Source organism: Takifugu flavidus, chromosome 19 (assembly GCF_003711565.1).
Source record: "Takifugu flavidus isolate HTHZ2018 chromosome 19, ASM371156v2, whole genome shotgun sequence".
Taxonomy (NCBI): Eukaryota; Metazoa; Chordata; class Actinopteri; order Tetraodontiformes; family Tetraodontidae; genus Takifugu; species Takifugu flavidus.
In genome coordinates, this window is record NC_079538.1 from 6,506,109 (window position 1) to 6,523,865 (window position 17,757).

The following is a 17,757-nucleotide window of genomic DNA, read 5'->3' on the forward strand; positions in this document are numbered from 1 at the left end:
CTTTCCATGAGATTAAACATTGCAAACGTGGGGGGGGGGGGGGGGGGGGGGGGGTGTTGGAGATCTACTTGCATTTTCACACTTTCACCCCTGATGTGCTGCCGTTGCCTTTTAGAGGCCTTTAAAACTCCAAAAGCAGGAACTCGTCCCCTCACGTGAAATAAGGGGGGGGCAGCGTGCTTGCTGATGTCATCCTCCCCCGCTACCTAAACGGTGCTCTGTGTGTTTGTGTGTGTGTGTGTGGTGGGGTGGGGAGGGGAGGGGGTCGTCTCAACGGTGATAACTAGGGTTGTAGAAGGGCTCAACTGAGCAGAAGCCAAACACGATTTTATTTATTTATTTTAAATACGTCATCAGAATGAAGTGAATTGCAGTCACATTGCTGGTCAGTCTCCTCCAAAGTCTTCACAAGAAATCAATAGTAGCCTCCAAGACTTAATCAGGGGAACCTCACTACGACCGTGGCAGGCGGCCAGCGGACCGATGTGCGCGTTAGACGGCCCCTGCATCCTGCGCGTTTATCTGGAGGTGTCCCCGATGCTCGCTCGGCTCTCCACTCGTCTTGTCTGACTGTCCCCCCTCCCCCCGATCCTTGCCTCCCCCATCTCCCCTCCTCCTCTTGCTCCCGCCCCCCTCCCTCGCCACTCCAAGTTCGATGCGCTCGGCTCCGGGCCCTGCCGTGAGTTCTCGGTGCGGGTGACAGCGCTGTTGAACATGGCGTCAGACGGGATGATTTTAACGAACCACGACCACCAAATCCGGGTCGGAGTCCTGACAGGTAAAACCGCGAAAAACACACACCTCAAAAAAAAGAAGGAAAAAAAGACGATTTCGCTGATGTTTCGTGAATTGGATTTCGCCGGCTGCCAGTCCGGATCCTCGTCCATATCGGTTGGCTTTTTGTGTGGTGGCATCTCTCGAACCCTCCGGGTTCTGCAGCCTCTCGAATGCGACATTGGTTGCGTTTTATTTTCAACCGGTTTGCATTGGTGTATCCGTGGCAGCGTTCTGGAGGTGAAATCTGCGCGGCATCGCGTCTATCGCCGAGCCGAGGACGAGCGCAGTTTATGCGCGCTGAATAATTCATGTCCCTCTCCGCTTGTCAGGGCTGAAAATTACAACTGACCGTGTCGCCGCTAAAGATGCTCATAGATCGCGTGCTCTGACACCCAGCTGACCGCAGCGAATTCGTTAAAAGTGTCGCTCACGACAGCCGCTGAAGGCTGATGCGGTGTCGGCGTCGTGATGAGCGCATCCTTGACCTATTAAAAGCGGTGGATCTTCGAGGTGTGTGTGTGTGTGTGTGTGGGAGGGGGGATAAACTGTGTGAAAATGGATATGTGGCTTTGTTTTGTGAATGACAGTGCCTTCCGGGGAGTGGGCTGAGTTTGGCGTGGCCGGACACACGGCGAAATCCCACTGACGGTCCTCTGACTGCGGCGCGTCTGGCACTTGCCGTCATTGGAGACGTGGCGCGCTCGGTGGGCGCGGGCGCGCGCCCGTGTATGTATCCAATTGCTTTGTCATGGTCGTCAGACAGGATTAAACTCCAATCCAACTGCTGTTGTCATGACCGGAAAGTAAATTTGACTTTTTTGAGTGCGGAGGAGGAGGAGGAGATGCAGGTAGGGCTGTGGTGATGCTGATGGGGGATGGGGGGGGTGCATGATCAGGCCGTCTACAGGAATACCCCCACCACCATCCCCTTTCTCTCTCCCTCTCGCTGTCTCTCTCTATGTGCCTCTTCCTTTCCCTCTGTCCTTCCTTAGGCTCATTCGATCAATATTTCAGCAAAGCCGTGATCTCACATGCATGCGGTATTTCCTCCGTGTGGAGCACCAGAGGAAATGGTGGGCGATGGTAGCATGACTATGGTAGACCCTCCTCTTTAAATCTGCAAGGGAACCCCCCCCCCCCCACACACACACACACACACACACAACAAAGACCACAACCGCCTGTCATCTTCTTCTCCATCCTTCCTCTCCTTGTGGGGGGGGGGGGGGAGAGAAAGAGAGTGCGCTGTCCATGGTGCTGAAATCTAGTATCGCTCACAAACCAGTGCGGTATTCACCTCACCTCTGTAACTACTGCATCAGATACAGGCACCCAGAGACATGGAGGAGGGCAAACCCATCTCATCGAATTTTCCTGCCATCCCATCACCGTTTTCACACGCCTCTCTTAAAGCTTTGGAGAACGTAGCGGCAAATGGTTGGGAGTTTTAGGTCTTCCTTAACCTTGAAGTAACACAGTTGTTGATGGGGAGTGTTAAGTTACCAAAACTTTAATTGGTTAAGGGCAACTGTGAAATGTAGAGTATTAAAAAGATGATTGGGTTGGCGGACATCGGTGAGCTGGATGGTGCATTAGTCAGACCGCTGTTGCTGCTGTCCTAAGCAGGAAGCGGTGCCGGGTTATGTGTGATCCAGCATGAGACCACCTCCTTTACTGGGAGTGGTAGCTGCTTTTAAAGATGGGGAAAAAATGTAGCTCTTGTCACTTTGCATCAGTTGTGGTATTTATTGCAGTATAAAGTCAAAAATTAAGTAGGAAAATGTCTTTTGGTGATGTAAACGGTGAGACAAAGACTCTCAATATGTGATCTCTTCAGATCCTTTTCTTAGTTCATTGTTAGATGCTCTGATGAACGCCAGATCAGTAGGCAGCAATAGCCACATCGCACATGAGCCAAATGGCAGGGAGGCTATTTCTGAACTACATGTTTCCATTTTCCACAGCAAAGGCAGACGAAAGTCACGTCTTCACTCATTCTTTCTCACACTGATGCCTCAGAGAAACTGCTGGACCAAGGACTGGAGAGAGTGGCGCCTTTTGTTGCTCATGCGTTAGATTTGTAAGCTATATTGCAACATATACACTGAAAACCATGACTACGAGTCAAAATACCTGCTTCCAAATATCCATATTTGTTCAAATTACTGAGGTTCTTGCCGTGATTACCCCATCGCAGTTTTTAAAAATATATGACATCCATGTCTGTGCCCCGTCAAAGGGGGTTCTTCCTATATGTGTCATCAGTCATTCCAGTCCCCAACTGTATCCCAAGCTTTGTGACAGATATTCCAGTTTGAGCTCACTGTGCAGTGTTGACAATTCCCCCATACATATGCCGATGTCAAGGTGCGCGAAAGCACAAATGACAGGCTTATTTGTCTTGTTGATGCATTTGTGTGCGTATATATATGCAGTAAGAGGGCTCACGCTGTCAGGAAGAGAAAGCCTCAATAGCATACAGGTTTGGGGGGGTGAGGAGTAGATGACATTAATGTTTCACCTGACCCTTAGCCTTTTCAGAATCTAATTATGCCAGGATTACTCATGGCTATAAATAACACTTTTTTTTGTAAAATTATGTGTTTTGACAGCAAAAAATCTCCTGCTGTGTACACACGGTCAAATGGCTCTTTCAGGCCACTGTAGCCGCCACACCTCGGACTTATATAAGCTCATGTCCTCGGGGCTCAAGCCATTAGTTTGCTGTCCTGCGTGAGCAGAATTCTAATGGAGGCTGGAGCTGTGTTCAATCTCCTATCCTGCCGAGGTCAAAGGTCGGCAGTCCGCTTCTGCATTTTAGTCAGTGGAGAGAGGAGATGAGACCTTGGCTCAGTCTCCTCCATCACTTAGGCGTGCATCCCTGCAGATGGGAGACAGAGCCCAGGGGGGGCATCTCGGTTTGGTCTCACAGGTAGTGTGTGTGTTTGGGGGGGGTTGATGTATGCAATTCAATGGCGTGTTTGTATAAGAGGTGGGATGTGTTTGTGGGGGGGGGGGGATAATTGGGATAATCACGCCGTCACTTGTCAAAGAGGTCAGACAGTCGACGTGACCTCTGTTAGGAGCGGCTGGAAGCTCCTCGCGCCGTATTCTCTTTCATTTTTTTGTCGCTCACTTGTGTGTGTTCTGTGTGTGTCTGTCCAATCAGTGGAAATGTTAAATCATCCAGGAGGTGTTTGGTGTCTGATAGTGTTATCATTTGGCATTGGTGTGATTTAGCTTTGGTCAATAAGCAGAAAATCATTCAGTTAGTGTTTAGCTGATAGGTTTTTGTTTTACAGCCACGTTTTAAGTCAACTTCAATGTTTCCTCTCACAGTTGTCAGCAAAATCCCATTTCTCTTGATAGGTTCTTAGGCTTAAAAAGCCAGATCACTGTGTTCTCGTTTTTAATGAGAGTTTGCATGCGCTGGTTCGACGTCCTCGCAGGAGCAGGATATTAAAATGAGTCCGTTTTCATTGCATCGACTAATATTTCTGCCTCTGGCTGACAGTTTGGGCCTTCCATAAACCTGGATCATCGGCACTGGTGACCTCGGAAAATCCAGAGAGAATCATCTACTGCATGTTCCAGAGATTTGGATGGATTTGTTGAAAAATTCTTGTTTTTATTGCAACTTACCAGGATGTAATTCGCTGCCTCACTGGGTTGTGCCCCCGTGCTCCCGTCGTAGGTCTGACCTCTCTGCTGGGGTCTGGATTTGACATTGAATTCCTCAACCGAACCTGTTTATGGTCCCCAACCGCTCCAATCATGGTTTTGTAACCGAGTGCCTCTCTGCCACATAATTACCTGATAGAATATGTGTGTGTGTGTGTGTGTGTGGTGTGTGTGTGTGTGTGTGTGTGTGTGTGTGTGTGTGTGTTGTGTGTGTGTGTGTGTGTGTGTGTGTGTGTGTGTGTGTGTGTGTTCTCCACATTACAATTCATTGATTGGGACTACTGATCAATCAGCCCTCCTCCCACTGTCATGTTCACCCCAATCCCACTAATACTCCAACAGACGTGTACACAGGTGTAATACAGTACTCATTATGTACTCATATGTGCGGCCCTGTGCCGTTCCTGCTGCTCGAATTTGATTGGTCTGCATGTGTGTGTGTGTGTGTGTGTGTGTGTGTGTCTGCTGCGCCCACATATGCACGAGCATTCGTGTGTTACTGGTCTGGCTGCAGATGGGGCAATAACTCTTTAATCTGTTTTATTTCCACGTAATTTAATCTCTGGAGTTTGTCCCAAGCTCACCTTCACCACTCGGGCTGGGAAGAGGCTCGTGAGAGGAACAGGAGTCGAGTCAGCAAGAGGCCACCGCGCGTGCCAAAACCTCTTGACCAGGACTAAAAGGCGCTGTCGTCTGTCACGAAATTGCGAGGTTGGCTTCTGCTTTGCAGAGTGATCGATTCTCTGTTCCGGCCTCGGTCAATATTTGAAGCCATTTTACAGGTATTAAATGAAGGAGTCAGAAAATTCCCGCACTTCCCAGAATTCCTTTCAGGTTTAGCACCATGCGGCCCATGTGTGGTGTGTCCAGTTCTGGTGACAGGGTATGACCCAAGGAAGAATTGTTTGAATTTATGGATTGCCATATGGATGCCATATCCGCAGTAGCGAGTGCGTCCAGTGCAGAGAGGAGTTTTGCCCACGATGATGTGTGACTAAGATTTGTGGGAATTTCAGTCAACAGCTTCCCAGGTTCTCCATATTTACTCTTAATTAGCAGGTCATGCTAACACGTCGGGAGGGTTTAGCTCAAACACTTGGTCACGTGAGAGTAGCTTCCTGCAGGCTTCCATTGCTGCAGACAAAAGCAGTTATTCTAAAATGGGAGAAGAAAGCAGTTTATTAACATTAAAATGTTCCTCCCTATTTCTACGGGTGCTGGGAAGACTTAAAGTCACGCTACAGAGCTGCAGACATCTTCACCAACATTCACTTGAGTGGCATTTCAAACACACTTGTTTTGGATGGAGCTTCTCGAGCCACAAGCGTTTCTCCACTCACTGTTTCTTTGGTTGTTTTTCCTGCTTGTCTGAATCCTCTACGCTGCTACTGGGGGTGTCCTCGTTCAAAGATGGGGACATCTGTTTAACAATATGCTACTTTTGAGAGAGACACACAGCAGAGGTAAAGAGCAAAAGCAAGCACAGAGAAAAATGCAACTTCTCAATGATTCTTTTTTTATTGGATTCTTTCATTTTTGGCAAATGGCGTCCTCAAGGTTATTCAAGGCAACGACCTTGAAACATGAACAGTTTGTGCTTTGTCACTTAAGATTTATCTGTTGCTCTGGTGGGGCTCCTGTAGTAGTTAACATGCAGAATGGCCCCTCTCTTCCTTGTTCTTTCGCTCTCTCTCACACATGTATCGACACACATCCTTGTACTTCTATCTTTGTGAGGACTTTCATAGCCGTGATGCATTGTAACCCAACCCAATGACCTTAACCCTAAATTCTGAAATCAACCTTAAAACCATGTCTTAACAGGCATTGGAAGTCGTGAGGACCAGCTTCAATGTCCTCACTTTGTTAGTAGACTGTGGCTTTTGGTTCTCAGTAAGTCCAAGAAAACACACACACTCATGCACACAGCTGTGACAGTGGACAGCAGTAAGTCAAGCAGACCACATGACCAGAATAGGCAATAAAGGATCAGGGACACGAACACAGAATGAGAATTAAGTTTTCACTGCAAAGGAATTATTTTCAGGGGCAGCAGTGCACACGAGAACGGGAGGAGGTGACTCTCCCCCTCCGTTCTCACACACACACCCTCTATCTTCCTATCTCTGCCATTGTAGCCCCTGGAAATAATTCTCCCTTAGAGTAAATAGTCTTTAATTGGGATAGGAAATAAAATAAAATGAGAGGCAGCTTGTGTTCAGCAGACAGGAATCAAAGTCGGCACTCTTCTAGGCTCCTGTCAATCCTCTGGAGGAGAGCTTCATGGAGGCTGCCTGGAAAGCTCTTCCCAGACTCCAGGCATAGATGTGGGGGAGCCGGTGGTTCCCACTCCCAGCCTGAAGTGGTGTCACAGTCTGGCATTCCTTTTTGAGGTGATAATCACAAGAGGCAAGCTCATCCAAAAAACACTGAGCGGAGAGCATTTGATATTTTTAGGAGCCAGCAAGATTCAGAGTCAGCAGCTTTGGCAGAAATATGAGCTGTGGAGCTGGAAGTGATTTTTTTCTGTCTTTGTATTGGTGATAAACAGTATATTCGACACATATGATAACCGGAATAACCAGTCAAGGATGAGATAAACGTGAAGTAGAATATTCTTTCAAGGCCAAAAAATAATTTAGAAAAAGAACAAATAAAGCAAATATACTTCACATGTTCAATGAATGTGAGAGGCTTTTATCAAACAAAAGATTGCACTTTTGCCACAGTTCCCTCTGGGAGCACTTTGACAGGAGTGCCATTAACAAATCTAAATGAGTGAGACATGGGGTCCTGGAGAAGGAAACAAAGAAAAAAACAGAGCTCTAATCTATTGCCTTAACATAAATTAGAACTGGTTGAAGGGACTTGGTGTGTGTTGATATCTGGGTCCATCTCAAAGATGATTCTGGCTCCAATTTCAGCTCTCAAAAAATAGTCATGCTTGCTTTCAGGCCAAAGTACTGCTTTAAAACGCGAGACCATTTTGAATGTTAAATAAATGAGTCAGAATTTGGTATTTTGCTGATTTCATACAAACTGTTCACAAATTTCACTCTTTCTACAGCCTTTAGAAACACAGACCCAGAAATATGTGTGAGCTGGTGGTTTTCACAGGCTCGTCCCTCAAAATAGCCCCAGTAAGGAAAGAGGCCACTGAGCGATGGAGATCCAGATCCTGATAAAAGATAGGGCTGTGGGCTTTTAGCTGATGAGTCACTCTTGTGTTCACCTGCCACTGGATCTCGTGTTCTAGTGCGAGGTGTTAATTAGGGCTGTGGGGACGGTTGGAGCAAAAGATTCAAGATAAAAACAGAAGAGCAAGGAAAAAAAGGTGGGGAAAAATCCACTGATTCATCACCGGCTCTTGTTTGCCGTCGTATCGCCGTACTCCTTTATCAGTCCTCATCTAATAGGTTTCTGAAGCGCAAACTTGTCGCATGTTTCACTGGGCGAAGAGTTCAGCTCGCTTGAATCCGGCATCAGTCACAGACAGCCGGGATCATCATCTCCGTCGCAAATAGGAAACACCCGAAGAGCCGCATACAAATCGGCAACGCAAGCCAGAATTCTTATGAAGCACGAAGAACAGGGAAGGGGGCTAGGCTCCGCTAGCTACCTACTGCTACCTATTGAAAGATCATTATTTGATGGAACGCTGTTGGACTATCGAAATATGCCCCTCCCCCCCTCCTTAAATATTGATTAAAACCAAACAGGATTAGTTTTTATAGGGTGAGTAGGGAGAATAGATGTAGACACAGATACAGATAAAGGCAGCGGTAGCAACATTCAACCAAGCAGCAGGATTCAACAAAGCACCAAAAGCAGGCAGAGACCCACAATCACCGAGGGCTACAACAAGGACCGCAAACTGTCTCGGACAACAGTGAGGAAAAACATCATCACTCGGAATGCCGACTGCATTCAAGCTCAACGCCTTACACGCCTGGTTCAAGGCCAGTGAGGACTACAGCCGGACCACAACCCATGGGTGCACGTGGATGCACGTTGATGAGACACAAGCTGTCCTGCGAAGCTGTGCACAACAGCTGACAGGTGAAGATGTTTTAGGACCCCATCTGGTCCCTTCACCCCCGCTTCAGTTCGCTTACCGTCCAAACGGGTCCACTGAGGAGGCACAATCCAGGCCCGTAAAGCCTTGCAGAGAGTGGTCAAAGCCACCACATTGGAGCAGAGCTTCTCTACGGACGTGTTAATATTTCAGGTAACAAAAAAACTTCTTGGATGACAACGAGGGCTTTATTGAAGCCATTTTAACATACGTGTTACTGCCAGACGCCGGCGTAAACACCACAAACACCCCCTGGTCACTCTTATAATCAAGCCTTGGATTCAGTGATGTTATCTACTGCTGTGCAATAGGGTGCGACTAATAAGCAAACCAAGGTTAAAACAACCTTCTACTGAATGCCAAAATACATGAAAAGAAAACAGAAATGGATGGTGGCTGGGTTTTTTTGGGGGGCAAAAAAGGCAATCTCCAAGATGGAACAGATGGTGCAGTAGACATATTTTACAGGGGGAGCCTCTGTTGTGTCTGTTAAAGCTTATTCATTAGATCGTCTGAATGAAAGCAACATAAATAGATGGTTTTGAACCATATACATTTTATAAAGTATTATACTTACTTGAAATGGAGGTGCTGGATGAGCTAATGCTAATGCTAGCAGCTGTTGAAAAACCCAGGAGTGATCATGGACAGTGTTCCCACACTGGGAGGATTAAAATGTGACATGAAATAATAACTTCAATAACTTTTTTTCTGTCCCAAATCCTGTCCCAAACAGATCTTTAAGTTCCTTTAACAACTTAACTGCCAGTTTACACCGTTGACAATGATCGCTCACACTTATTGTCAACGTTTCCTGTATATTTACATGATACTTCCTTTTTCCATCGTTGTAACCATTAATATGTAGCAATAGTGTCCAATAGCGGTTGCCGACATGCATTATTTAATTTACGTGATGGCTTTATCATAAGATCCGTTGCTTTACAAAGGGACGGTACGATGGATTCTGATCTGCTCTCACTCTTTGTGGGTGCTTTGTCAAGTCTGACAGAAAGAACGTGAGACAAACAGCCACGCTTAGGGAAGGAAGAATGTGGCGTCGTCGTTTTAATAAATAAATAAATAAAGATGTGCGTGATGGTAAATTCTTTTTATAGACAGTAAATACGTATAAAACACTCAATAATAGGATCAATATTTCCTCTGCCTTTCTGTCACCTCCGCTTTCTCTTCCCATCCTACCACTTGGGGGGGTCCGTTGGCGTGTCTCCTGCTCCGTGGAGGTGTGGCATCACGTTTTTTTGAGGGGGGGACCAGAGTCAGCCTCTGTGTGGCTTTAGTACCGCTCTCCCTGGGGGGGTTTGCAGTTGCTCTGATATTATTCGCATTCGTGATTGAGTGTAATAATATCAGTCCGGCCTCGCTCGCAGTTGCTTTTACATCCATTTTACAAGTCAATAGCAGTTCAAGCTTAATTGAAGGCAACTTTTGATTTATGAGGCCTGGAGTTTCAGATATAAATACAGCCTGCCCTTTTCCCACTGCTTTTGCTCGCGTCTCTCTCTTCATCCATCTCTTCCTCCATCCTGCGTTGGCTCGTCCGTCTGAATAACTCGCTCCGAATCCAAAACCCGAAGCAGGCGAGGCGACGGGGGCGGGGGGAGCATGTACCTTTGACTAATGAAGGAGGCCAGCCTCTCCCTAATGAGGGGTGTTGTGACAGCTGACCTCAGTCCTGTCTGTGCATGTGTGTTCGTGCACTTCCTATCACGGTAATAGATCGCCCCCCCCCCCACTTCCCGATCACATCCTCATGTTGTTTCCATAAATGCTCAGCAACCACATGCAAAGACCACATTTGAGTGATGTGACATGGCTCAACGGCTGTGTTTCCTTTTTTCTTCCATCGTTTACGGTGTCACAACCGGTTTTCATGACTCTGAGCGGTTCAACAGTTGGGGGGGGGGGGGGGGGGTTGACTCAATTACCCTGTTCTGCTCCACTGGCCCACCTGTGCTTCTGCATTACGGATGTGTTGAATGTGCCATTTTTAGGTCATGCTTACCTTGATTTTTTTTTACCTTTTGTGCTACTTATGTCTGTCCAGTGTTATTTTGTCACGTTATAGATTTTTGAAAGAATCGGATGTTTGTTCTTAGCGTGCGTTGCAGGTTTCTGTGGGGGGGGGGCATGTCTCAGCACTCGTAGTCCACTCGTACGTTCAACATCAATGCTTTCAACAGTCTTGGAGCCTGACATTTTCATCAGCGCATAAAGTTGCCACATGCGACACACGAGGATCAAATCTTTCTAGGAGTACTTAAAATAAGTCTTAAAATATTCCAGCGTCATTTGCTCCTTTGAAGAAACTGAAGTCCGTGTCCTGGAAAGCAGAAGTTTTAGGATTGGCCTGTTTTTTTTTTCCTCCATTATCTTCACCTATTCTAAAAAGAGTGTTATCATAGCAATGCTCCTAAAGTGATGGACAGCCATCATGATGGGTCACATGACCTGCAGCTGTAACTTGATGTTACTTGGGAAACTCAGATGATAACATATTTAACGACGTCACACAACGATATTCTGGTTCAAGGTGCTGTAGGACAGAAGGGGGCGTGGTTACACTGTAAAAAAGGAAGACAAGCGAAAACGCCAAACAAAAAAGTCCGTCAAGCACGAGGTATTAATGTGTTTCAGGTGAGGCAAATTGAACCCTTTTGGAAAATAAAACGACAATCCACAGATGTGTTTGTGTTCATAAATTGCTCTGAGACTTTTTCCCCCTAATAATCCTAATAATGACCTAATAATCCCGTTTCATGGAGTTCGTGGAGCTTCAAGAGCTGGAACTCCTCTGTACATCAACCTCAGTTTGGTTTAGCCTTGAGAGGTGTGTGTGTGTGTGTGTGTGTGTGTGTGTGTGTGTGTGTGTGTGTGTGTGTGTGTGTGTGTGTGTGTGTGTGTGTGTGTGTGTGATGGTTGGAAGCTGATGTAATTGCTGACGCTGTCCAGAGAATTGAATGTAATGAAGGTAGCTGCTCACAGGCTGCTTCATTAGTACAGCTGGGCCTGGAGCACTCCCTGCATATGTGTGTGTGTGTGTGTGTGGTGTGGTGTGTGTGGTGTGTGTGTGTGTGTGTGTGTGTGAGTGGGGGGTGTTGGCATGTAAAACTGTATATCCGGGGAAATAAGGGGAGCCCAGCATGTTTTTAAACCCTGGATCATGTTTTTTAATCAAAAGCCAACGTTTAACGGTGATTTTTGTGTGCGGTGTATTAAATTAGAATTGTGTATTCACTTTAAAACAAAACTGTTTATGCATTAGCAGCCACAATCAAAGCCAATTTTGGATTTTGTGGATTAGATTTGAATATTTAAAGTAATTGCAGTTTATCACCGGTTATCATTAGCCGACAGTCGCAGGAACTCCCGGCTTCTCTTGTTTCGCACAATTCCTGATGTGGTCACGCCTGCGCTGGTTCGAGCTTTAGTCTTGTCCATTTTTAAAATCTGGCTTCCATGGAAGAGAATCTGTGAGGAGGGAGCTGGGACTGGCCAGGAGGAGGGCAGCTTCATCATCTGAGGCTGAGTGATGATGATTGCTGCCATGTGGGAATCCTCTGAAGATGTGGTTCAGATTAAATTTACACTGAGCGCTATGAAATATGCAACTATAATATCAACACTCAAGCAATGTTAATTCATTTTTAGGTTTTCAACGGTATCGTCGCCCATACTAATTTTAATTTTTTTAAATATTTTCCCTGGCAGTAAAGATTAGATGTGTTCGACATGCACATCAGATGGGCGGAATATGTTGCATATCCTGGGTGTGGTCGCGTTTATGGCGCGCTCCATCGTTTGTGTGGAGGAGGATTTCTGTGGCGCACCGATTCCCTTTGATCAGAAAACTGAGCCCGGTCCCACACTGACCCGATAAGGATGTAAACAGCCCCTGGCCTCCCCCCACCCCTTAAGCCTCCCTGCCTCTATCCTTTCCTCTTGGCCTTTCTTTGACGTGAGAGATCACAGAGCAACAGAGAGCACATTAAGCCCCCTCTATGAAGGCCAATCAATAGCTGATCTGATTAGGCCTCGGCACATACGTTTCACTACAACTCCTAAAAACAGATAAAGAGCCCCAGTGCTAATGTTAGTCACCATCCACTTCAGAGAGAGTCTCATTCCTTCCTTCCTCAGCTGTGCGACGCCACGTCGAGTGGTTGTTTTTTTTTTTTCTCTCTGGGATGCGCCATGTTTCAGCACAGGCGCTGGGTTTCCCTGCATCAGCAGCTTGTAAGAGTAAACAGGAGATGGAAGAAGAGGAGGAGGTGGGGAGATGAATGAAGGCGTGGGGGGGTGCTTCTAACAGGAGGTATCAGAAATGTGTAGCACCACTGATGTCAGTGTGAGCACATTGATATTGAAATCAATAGAGCTGTTCTCAAGCTCATTTTGGCTGCTAACGAGAGGACGGTACCTGGCTCGCTAATGGAGCCGCTACATACGATAAGGCTTACGGGAGGAGCTGAGCCGGAAAGGAAAGGATAGGATTTGTCACTTGGGTGCGAACTTATTTATGTATTTCTGTCAGAGCGTAATGATGTTTGCCTTCTTGTTTCCACGCAGGCGGCCTCGGGAGCCGCAAAACTGAGCAAATCTGTCACAAATTAAAGAGACAAAAGCACTTTGTTTCTTTTGGATCTCCTCTGCTACCCTCTGACCTGGATGGCAGCTTTATTAATCTGGTTATATCTGTTTGTAAAGACAACTTTTCAAACGCCATTTGATGCTAATTCCACCATGACTCCAAAAGTGTTTTCTCACTGATAATGTGGAGAATGTGTTCCTATAAGCAATCTTACTAAATATCTGATGAGGCAATAGTAGCTGGTTATGAAAGGGAGCTAATCACATGTCAAAAGGCTGATATTTGGGATACCATATTTTAACGACCATAAGGTGCACTGTATTAAAAGGCGCAGTCTCAGTTATGGGTGCTATATCTGTATTTAAAACATACACAAGGCGCACCGTATTATTAGGCGCATGCTGAAACATACAGTAAAAAATGACAACGGAAGTAAAACAGTGAGTTTCGACACATTTATTGAACAAAATATTCATTCTTCCGCCACAAAAGCATCGAAGTTTTCATCTTCTGTATCTGAATTAAACAGCTGCGCTATTTCAATGTCCAACATCCCGAATTCCTCATCTTAATCATCTGAATCGGACTCACCGACCGGTTCTGCTTCAGCATTAATGCCGGCTTATGTGAAAGCTCTTCCAATACATGAAGACAGTATCATAGCCCATGCGTCTATAATCCACCCCCATATGGGGGCATAACTTGCCCGCCGCTGCCTCATAGATGTGGCCGGGCTGCGCAGCAGTTGCCCTTGCGCGTATGGAGAGATGCCGCCTCCTCATAAAGCGACAACAAACAAGACGGACTTCCTTGGAAGTGCTCAATGTCCATGTCGAATGGTGACAGTAGAGACGCCCCTTCCAGTTGTTCGCTGTTCCACAACCAACTGTTCCACTCGGTCTTCCAGCTCGGGCCACCTTGCTTTGTTCCCGTGGAAACTCAGCTTCGTCTTCCTCACTTTTGTTCACTTTCTTGTTTTCTCCACTTTCTGACCACGGACTCATTTACATTAAAATGTCTTGCAGCTGCTCGATTGCCATTTTCAGCCGCATATTCGATGGCCTGCAGTTTAAAGTAAGCCTCATTCATACGCGTGTCGCTTGACAGGGGTCCTTACACGTAGGTGTGCCACTAATTGATGGGCCGAGTGTTTACCGTAGTGCACCTACCAAAGGCACACAGCAGATTTTGGAACTCAGTCCACACACAAGGCGCTCCATATTATAAGGCGCAACGTTGATTTTTGAGAAAATCTCAGTGTTTTAGGTGCGCCTTATAGTCATGAAAATACGGTATATCTTAATCAACCCAACTTTTTAGCTTCAGAAAAGATTTTCTTTAACCTTGTTACATTGTTCAAAAGCTGTTATGTTCAATGTTTTGTAACACATATCACGACCAAACGGACCAGCCGGCGTTGTTGCTAACGACGCCTCCAGAATATCGGCGCGAACGCGCCCAAGGACTCGGTCCTAAAATACCAGGTACATCCAGTATATTGCAAAGTTTGTTTTCATATGACAAAACTAACCCCACAACTGACCCCTCCCCCCCTCACACACACACACACACACACACACACACACCTTCACACGTCTTGTATTGCGAACTGCACCCTGGCTGCGACTACGTTTATTAAGGACGCGTCCAGTTTGTGTTTATGTGCAAACAGCTGGTGGAAATGGCGAGGAGACGCCGGCTCGCCGTGGGCCCTCTGCTGTTGAAAATGTCATGTAACACGACAGGGAAAAGGCTGCCACAGCTCATCCCCCCCATGGCCATGCAACTGCCCGCCCTCTTCTCACGCCACACACACACACACACACACAACACACACACACACACACACACACACACACACACACACACACACACACAGAGGCTACAATAATACCAAACGGCGCCAAAGATATTAATCACGCCTGTTGTTGTTAAGAACCAGCCTCGTTGTATTGCGAGCCGGTGATTTTTGATTAATATTTGCAGGGGGTGTGACAGATCATTGAGCCCCCCCGCCCCAATCCATTGACTTCACTGAGGGAAGGCCAGGAGATGGAGGTTCTGGTATGGAGGATGTGTACAAGTGGGAGGGTATATCTTTGGGGTAACATCTGACATCAGGATGAAAGAACTCCGTCAAGGTCCCTTCAAATTGTCTCTGGAACTCTTTTCTGGCCTCATTAGTAAGTGTCTGTTCAATATTTATGGCCGTGTTAATAAAACATCAATACGAGAGGCCTTTTTGTGCGAAGAGCTGCGGGGTGTTGGGGCCGCCGCAGTCTTCAGCTTTTTGCTGCCATTAGGACGATAAAGAGAGGTTCAGGTGGGGAGCGGGCCGGCCGCAGCTTCCCCGGGAAACACAGACCCCCTGCATCAGATGTCAGATGCTGTGACGGGGCCAATAAAGGATGAATGACCGAATGACGGAAAATAAAAGCAGCACGCAGGCAAACTCCTTGCGGGGGCAAAGGAAGCAGCAAAGTCGGCATAAAAGTCGACTTTTAGATGTGTCGGTGCGAGAGAGTCCCGGTTTCCTGGTAAAAGAGGGAATTACGCTCGCATGCACTGGCTGTAAGTAATGACTGACTCGTGATCGGTTCATCCATCAACTCGATGGCTCGATCAATCAGAAGGCTCGGAAACGTGGATCTGATTTGAGGGATTAGGTTTCCTGTCTTTCCTGAACCTCGGAGGACGTCAGGGACTTTCGCCATTCCTGCTTTGACTCCGTTATCCACCGCGAGGTTTGCTAACAGAAAACATCACCAGTGAAGAACTAAGAAAAGCTCAACTGATGAACTGTCACCTCTGCCCCCCCCACCCCCCGCCTCCAGACTTCTCCCCCCTCTTGTTCCTGCTCCTCATAATCCCGTGGATCTGGGATGAAGCTGCGTCCTGGTGTGTCTCTGCTCGGGACGCAGCTGTGAAGAACAGTGATTTTCCCTCGCTTTTGCTTTCTGCCATTGCACATCAGGTGCACGCGGGGGTTGGGGTGGGTGGGGGGGTTAAATTCTGTCCATGGCTCAGCAGGGGTGCTCTGGTCTGGCCTGGCTGTGGACGCTGGGGCAGCTCTGGATTTGCACCGTGGCCCAGCCCGCCACAGAATTAGGGCGGGGCATTTTTTTAACTTCACGGCCCCCCTCAATGAGCGCGGCAGGGGCAGGTGGAGTGTCATGCGCGTTGCGTAACCCCACCCCAAGCTGACTTCAAATAAGTGGAAATTGAGCCCTTGTTGGCTTCTTTCCCCTCAGATATAAATAGCACTTCCCAAATCTTATCTGGAAACAGTGATGTAGAGGGGAAAGGCTTTGAAATGCAGCCCAAAGATTAGGATCCCTTTGTTCTGCCCCCCCCCCCTCCATTCTGCTTACAGTAAGCCTGAGGATCTGTGTGCATGTGCGTGCCACTCTGCCCATGTGTACACATTCATCTGCATTGCAGTGTGATGCGGCCACTAATGGTACAATAGCATGTGCACATGCGTGGTGGCTGTGAGAGTTTGTGTGTCAGTTATTCTGCTTGCGTGTGCACGTGTGTGTGCTGCTGGGTGTGTGTTTGATGATGGCTGCTGCGACTCTGGTGCTTACCCCGCTGCTCCTCTCCGAATTAACAAGGTTGCTAAGATACAGCGGGCTTATATTAGATTTGGTTATCTGCTGTTATTGCTGTTACTATATTTTACTCAGCGCTGGGAAGCCTTTATTAATTTGGAAATTTAGCCTGCCACGGAATGGCGATGATGGTATTTGTGCAGCGCTCCTCTCCTCTCCTCTCTTGGCTAAAAGGGATTGCGGCACTAAAAGCCCCCTAGTCAGATGTCTACCCCACCCTGTTACAATCTGGAGGTGGGTTCACGCTTCTATTCATCATTAAGCCCATTTAATCCGATACCTGCGGCCCAGTGTTTCCTTTTGACGCAGAACAAGTCAGAGAGCGAAGACGCGGGAGGCACTGGTGTCACATTTGATGGGGTTCACAGACGTCAGCCCAATCCAGGGTCTGACCTCCGTAGCAAATTCTTTAGAGAAGCGGGTGGGGGGGGGGTCGTTGACAGGGCTGCTGGTGACACAAGAGACAGTTGCTCAGATGAAGAAGCAGATGCCGCTGCTGCTCAGTGGTTTGGGGCAAAATGAAGCACTTATGTCACAATGATCTGCATTTTAAATACTGAGACGTAATTAGATGCTACTGTCGTGCCATAATAACACTTAAGCGCCGCCTCGTATTTGGCCTGTGAGCGGAGTTTGGCAGCGTCGACTGCCGGCGCTCTTGTTTTCTGATTCGTGTCAGACTGCTGAACCGTGGCAGACGTGTCCAGGCCCAGTGCAGACGTGCGTTCACGTGACTGGGAAACAACTGTCTCCACTGGTTTAGGCCTCATTAGTGAATGTGTGTGTGTGAATGTGTGATTTAGGAGAGCCCTGTGCGAGAGTGGCTAACATGTTAGCATGTTAGCATAGGTTTTAAACACTTGTTAGTGTAAAAATATAAGTTTTGGTCTCAGCTGCATGGAGACTGTGTAAGAGCCACACACACACACACACACACACACACACACACACAATTTAGTGTTTCTCAGAAACAGTAAAGATAATCAAAGCTTGTGAAATGT

At 47.1% G+C, this 17,757-nt stretch overlaps 1 protein-coding gene across 8 annotated transcripts in view; it reads left to right on the forward strand.

Annotated features, from left to right (window-relative positions):
• The first annotated feature begins 643 nt into the window (after positions 1–643).
• The window catches only part of gphnb (gephyrin b), a 55,180-nt gene continuing 38,066 nt past the window's right edge, over positions 644–17,757 (forward strand). For all 8 annotated transcript variants that reach the window (XM_057016575.1, XM_057016576.1, XM_057016578.1 and 5 more), the window contains exon 1: positions 644–778. In XM_057016575.1, coding sequence (XP_056872555.1) covers positions 715–778 — 64 coding nt within the window. In that variant the 5' untranslated portion in view covers positions 644–714. The remainder of the gene's footprint in view (positions 779–17,757) is intronic.